Here is a 6,596-nt window from a genome sequence, read left to right on the forward strand (position 1 = left end):
TGCACGCGCACAGCCAGCCCTTCCTGAGGGTGCGACTTCCTCCCAGAGCCCAGACCTCACGCCCTTTGCTGAAGCCGCCCACGATAAATAATGAGCTGTGCCTAACGTTTCTCCCGGGATGTATTTGAGCTTGGTGCCGACGTCTTCACTTCTGTGCGTGAGTGTTACCAATACCTGGCGAGTGAATACTCATGCCTTGTGCCATTTAGCAATCTAAGTAAATCACATTTTGCGACCCAAAATGCGTTTATCAGCCACTATAAAATCAGCTCTGTCGAATACCTTGAGTCAAAAATTCATTCACTCATTTTACCGTTTTCTACAAAAATTATTTTAACTCCATGAGAAAGAATGTTAAAGGCCAGTGCAATTTTCAGGCTAGCCCCCCGGGCCTCGGGCGAGCCGGCACTCACGCAAATCCACGGGTGTTTCAGAGCCTCGGACGCGGTGATGCGCTTGGCGGGGTTGATGGTCAGCATTTTGTTGATGAGATCTTTGGCTTCGGGAGTCACCGTGTCCCACTCTGGTGACGGAAACTTCAAACACAGAAATTAATAAAGAGTTTTAAAAAGATACACTCAGTGAAACAGGAAACAGCCAAATAAACTATCATTTCCTTGAGTCGTGAATTTCTTCATAAATTTACTTCCTGTATGAGTTAAGCTGGATCTAGATAAACTGACATAAATATCTCCCCTCCACACACGTCTGTCTACATATTGTAAAGAAGACTAACTGCTGAGGGATATGCACAGAGGCTAAACTGCACATTACACCTAGTGAGTATATTTAAAAATTTAGAAAGATGAACTTAAGAATCTTCTAGTCCTCTCGAAACACCTCTGCTTTGATCTGAAAACAAAATTTTATAGAATCTTTCTCATAATCATTTGCAGAATCTGTTAAAGCTAAAATGTCGCGTGGATCGATATACTGTCATACTGCTCCAGGAGGTGTACGTGCTTCCCCAATCACGAGTGGTGAGGGTGGTGCCAAGGAAACAGCCTCGGTCCCTGCGCCACGCGCCCGCTTCACCCCGGCGGCCCGCGGCACAGCGGTGAGCAGGAAGCCGGGTGAGGCGTTACAGGTCTCACCCAAGCTAAGCTCGTGAATGTAGCCGACTCTCGTAACTCCTACCGGAAACATCTGTATAATAACTTTTCGTAAAGCTATCCATCCACAGTCTCTCTAAGTGAATTTTTGCTGATAAGATAGTCATGGAAACTCACTCTCATGTAATTAGCACATTTAATAGAAATATTTTCTCAATGGGTTAAAAAAATTTACATCACATTAGTTTCTAAACAACAGACAGAAATCAGGTCCTTTCCATAATTCGTAAATTTCATAGACCATCTTGGAAAACAAGCTGTGGTCGCTGCGTCCAGGACTTAAGTTAGTCCTCTTTTAGTAGTTCTAGAAAGGGCAGCTTGTGACCTGCTGGCGAATGAAACGCGACAAAGTGATGCCAACTCTGACACCTTCGTAAATTTTGCCAGTTTAACAGCTGTTATTTTAATTCCTTAAGTTTAGTCCGGGTAGTTGTAAAAACCTGCTAAATGAGGAACAATCAAGAAACACTCAGGGATGCGAGTGAGCCTTCTGACAGGGACCGGGCTGGTTTCGGCTGGGCAGAGGTGAGCTTCTCTGTATTTTCTCACTTTACGAAGACCCTGCTCACGGTCCCCAAGCCTTGTGTGTGAGCAGGGCTCGGTCCCCAGGGGGAATCGCACCCTCGTCTGACGATGGGGAAGGTCCCAGCTGTGGCCCCATAAATGAGGACTTGGCCCAATTATCAGTTTAGCTGGAATGGCATGCTTCAAAATCTAAGCAGCACAAATTTTGAATTCTCGTGATGCCCACATCCATCTAAACAGGACATTTGACCAGGCATCGGGGAGCTTGTGAGACCTGAAGGAACATAATTCAGACTCTTGATAGGAAGTTCTCTCATTTGCTCAATGAGCTTTTAACTCGTGCACACGAGGTGGACCCCGCACTGCCAGTCACCCCACTTACTACTATGGGGGGAGCACCTCCAGACCCCGCACGCTCCCAGAGGTGGCGGCTCGGATCCACAGATGTGGACACTGCATCAGCGAGCACAGAGCTGAGCTGCCACGAGAACGCAGAGGAGTCTGGGCCGCTGGGTTCAGGATTGACTCGTGTGTGTGTGTGCATGTGTGTGTGTGCATGTGTGTACGTGTGAGCATGTGTGTGCACCTACATTCGAATATACTAACTGTAAATAAAATGCATCGCAATTGTGATTCCCAAATATTTTTCAATCATGAAACTCTTTCTTCAAATGAAACCTTGCAAAGACGCCCATTAGGCAGAGACAAAAAAGTCAAAGCTGTTCCACTTGGCACACGGATCTCTGCGAGGGGACCTCTGGCGCGAGACTGGAAACCACGTGATAGGCACGTGGGAGGGAACTGACCTAAACAGGCAGCAGCCCTCTCTCAAGCCAAAGTTTTTTAATTTTCACATGTGTTAAAATGCACCAAGATGCAAACACCTGGACAAGCCAGGTCCGTCCTTAGACGCCTCAAGCCGTTTTCCTTCCAGCCTTAGCAGATGGTGACAGAGGGTACACGGGCAGCCCGTACGAGCTGCTTTTCTTACTCTTGACCTTCGTTTCCTCGAGAGAGGCAAGTAACGGGCAACTGCAGAAAGTCACAGGTGAAGCGGTGACAGAGAGCTGGTCGCGGAACAGAAAACACCCTCCCCCGCCACCCGCGTGAGCGTGTGGCTGTCACGTACGTCATAGGCTCCGGCCTTGATCTGCTGGTACAGTCGGTGCTGGTCCTCGTCCCAGAAGGGCGGGTAGCCCACCAGCAGGATGTAGAGGATCACGCCTGCAACAGAGCACACGGACACAGAGTAAGTCCCACGCTGTGGCCCCGCGGGACGCGCAGCCGCCCTCCTGGGCTGTCCACGGCACCGCGAGGACGGGCCTGAGAGCTGGGTGTCAGCGTCCACACTGGACCCAAGATGCACGAAGAGGCCAGCAGGGACTCGCCTGTCACCCGGTGACGCTGTTCGGCCTCCCTGACTCCCCTCCCAGAGGCCCTCCCTGGAGCTTATCAACACCTGTGGATGGGACTCGCCCGTCACCCGGTGACGCTGTTCGGCCTCCCTGACTCCCCTCCCAGAGGCCCTCCCTGGAGCTTATCTGTGCAGACACTCCAGGACTTCAGTCCCTTGCTGGGGCGACACTTAAACACACGGTGCCCACTTCTGCTTGGTCATGTCGCTGAGTCATGACCTCCGCGGAGCGGCAGCACCGGTGACAGACTCGTGCCGAGCCACAGGGTCACCGGCAGCGTGGACAACGCAGGAGGAGATGCAAACTCTTTTCTCCTCAGGGAGCCCAGTTTTTCAATAAAACAACGAAACCAGTGAAACTATAGAACAGTTCACATTACAGGAAGGAAACAGCACGTAAAACTCAAAGAAACAGACACTCGGCTGCAGCACAGTGTGGCCTCCGGTCACAGCCGTGTGTCACTCACGGAGCAACAGGCGCGGCCTTCGCTTTCTCTGCAGCTGTTGCTGCTTCCCGGCTTCAACGGCTCCCTTTCCCTCCACCTTCGTGCCTGAGGCTCCTTCTCCCCAGAGCTGGCCCCTTGGTGCCCTCGCCAGGTGTCCGTCAGGGAGACCCAGCCCTGCTCTGCCCACCGTCCTTGTGCCCTCGCATGACAGACACCGCTGCAGCTAACGCGGCTCTGAAACTCTGCTTATCCCTGGATTGTCACAGCCGGGTGACACGACCGAGCCGACGTTTCAAACCACCCCCTTGAATCACAGCCCCACGGGCTTTCAGCTCAGGACCGACAGTTCCTTCCTTGCAGCGGAAGCAGAAGGAGCAAAAAAAACCGGAACGGAGCCACACATGTCCGTCCCTCAGCGTCACCGTACACGTCCCCACTTCCCTGTCAGAGGCTTCACGTGCGCTCAAATCTATCTTCACGTCACTTTTATGGTGATGCAGGTGCCTGCCTGGTCCTGCCCTCGCCATGGGAGACGATGGCGGTGGCCGCCCATGCTGGATGCGGACTTGCGAGCTGCGCCCGTGGGGCACACGCGCACGGGGCCCCCTCCGGCCCCGCCCTCACTGTCCCCATGACGTCCCCACTGCCTAATTCAGAGGCCGAGCCTCACAAATAAGGGTCCAGCCTTTTCTTTTCTGAGTAACCCTAATTTTACCTTTTTTTCTCCTCAGAGAAAAAAATAAGAAAAAACCGGGGTCTTTTTCTCTCCCTGTAAAAAAGACACTAAACATTTAAAAAGCTAATTCAAGACTCTTTGTTCTTTCTTCTTCTGCAGGAACGCTTCGGGCTGGCGGTATGACCCCAAGTGTGGGACTGCTCCCTCCACGGCGACCTTGACGCCCTTACCCGCCGTGGAGACATGTGACTCCGTCGACGCTGCGGTGTCCCTGAGGCGCGGCCCGCACAGGAAGGCAGGCGCTGGCCGTCCCCATGACCCAGCGTGGATGACGCGCCCCCACGGTGGGTGGTCCGGTGGAGGCAGGGGCCTGGCTGCCTGATCCCCACGGCCACACAGGGGCCTCAGCTGTCCCGTCTTTGGCCAGCAGACGCATCCTCAGGCTGGCTGCCGAGCCACTGACCCTGTGGCCTCTCAGAGCTTCTTCCTCTGAGTGACAAGACCCTCCTAGGTCGCCCTGAGCTTCCCGTCCAGACGCAGAAGCTGCGGTGGCAGCCAGCTCACAGAGGCCCAGGCCGGTCCTCGGCGGGGCCGCTGCGGGCAGCAGGTATCCAGCAGCAACGTGCAGAGCGAGGGACAAACTCACAGGTTCCAGGGACCCGGGGGTACACGAGACTGGGTGTGGCGAGCCTGGGCGGTCACCACCACGCTGCCTGGCGTGGCTGCGAAAGTGCCTTTTCCTCTGGGGACGTGCGTCCGACTGCTCGCGGACGAGCTGATGGGGCCTGGGCGCGGCCACCCGGGGTGGGCGGCGAGGAGGCCGGTGCCGACGGAGTAGGAGTGGCCGTCAGCCCGGGAGGCCCTGGTCTCCACGCTCCTGTTTCATGTTTTCCAAAACTGAAAGTTCAAAGCCTACGCAACAGTCACGTCACAGGACCTTTGACGATGGAAGTGCGAGCCCGTCCCCAGGGTCTCAGGTGTGCTGTGTGCCGGGAGGGGCCGAGGTGTCACAGGGTGCTGGCCAGCACGCGCGGAGAGGCACGGACGGCCGACTGCGAGGGCTGCCACGGACACGCGGAGCCGACGCAACGGAGCTGGAGCCAGGAGGAGGGCTGACGCCGGGATCGCGCCGACGACGAACACTCCTGAGGGCCGCCCCCAAGGAAGGACACGGGGCTGGGTTGGGAACGAGCGTGGCCGCTACAGCACATCAAAAGCATCTCGTTATTGGTTCTTCCGATTACTTTAGAGAAGCCAGACACTGATGGTTTTCAAAGAGATCCCCCGATAACGAGTCACGAAGGTAGATGACAAATGTCAACGCCCCCAAAGTGCCAAGACATTTGTATCCACCGTCTGCAAGTCCTAAAACCCACTGTCCTACGGTAACTGGCAACCGGCTGGGCCAAGCTGCTCACTGCGCGTGTTCACGGTCACCTGGCAGACCGCTAAATGCAGACTTCCGAGACCCTTCCTCGGTGACCGTCCGGCAGGATACAGGAAGGTGCAGGTTTGATAAGCAGGTCACGAGGGAGCGTGTGGCCCATGTGGTCAGGGAAACCAGAAGCACCGTATCTCCAGGACCGTGAGACTGCGTCGAGGCCAAGGGCTGAGGGCATCGGGAGAGTCTATGACCAGAAGCAACTGATGTGGACTCCGAGGGTGCCGCGGAGCCCCTCCCCCACGTGAGATGCCCGTGCCACGCAGGACATTACAGGGTGGGTAGTGGGAACCAACTGGCCAGCAGGCTTCGGATTTCAGAACGGTCAACGTTTTCTTAAAAGGCGCTTGATGCTGACTTATCCCAACTGAAACACGAAAAGGCGAAGAAATCACACGAATGCTGAACATGGTGACTCGAGGAAAAGAAATATATCCCATAATATTCCAAGGGTCCCTCAGACGTCATGGTGTTCTGTGACAGCCACTGATGAACTGTCACTCACAGCCGTTCTGAGCGACGCTGACTCAGGCAGAGAAGTAGTAAGACAAGGCGTGTGTGTGTGTGTTTTAAAAGCCAGCGCTTCAGTGACATCTGTAAACGACGTTGGCTCCGTCCGCTAAGGGGTTACGGAAACGACATGCACACACGGAACTGCTGTCACGGTGAGCGCGTGCTCACGGCTCAGTTCACAAGAGACTGGCTGCCGGCCTGCACGTGGCTTGTTCTGCATTCCTTCTGTCACTCGGGTGTGTCGTTTCCTACCATGCTGCCCGACGTCTAGCCGTGGGAAGGAGGCGTCATTCACTTGGCAAGAGCTAGTGTGACAGACGACTCAGAACAGTCGTCACCTGAGAACGCGGGCGTGGCGTGCACATCCCTCTGGTGGGTGTGGCAGCCGGGCTGAGAAAGGGTGTCATCTTAGGCCAAGGGTGACATTAACGTGCCTGTCCCATCGCCTGAGTGAGGTGGTACATAACAA

General features: G+C 54.8%; 1 protein-coding gene across 1 annotated transcript in view; it reads right to left on the bottom strand.

The window, feature by feature from the left end:
* Positions 1–6,596, bottom strand: part of CAMK2D (calcium/calmodulin dependent protein kinase II delta) — a 137,601-nt gene that overhangs the window by 27,238 nt on the left and 103,767 nt on the right. Inside the window, exons 9-10 of the mRNA XM_025050918.1 lie at positions 2,767–2,861; positions 414–536 (exon numbers count right to left, since the gene is read on the bottom strand). Coding sequence (XP_024906686.1) covers positions 414–536; positions 2,767–2,861 — 218 coding nt within the window. The remainder of the gene's footprint in view (positions 1–413; positions 537–2,766; positions 2,862–6,596) is intronic.

The sequence above is a fragment of the Pteropus alecto genome, unplaced genomic scaffold (assembly GCF_000325575.1).
Source record: "Pteropus alecto unplaced genomic scaffold, ASM32557v1 scaffold17, whole genome shotgun sequence".
Classification (NCBI taxonomy): Eukaryota; Metazoa; Chordata; class Mammalia; order Chiroptera; family Pteropodidae; genus Pteropus; species Pteropus alecto.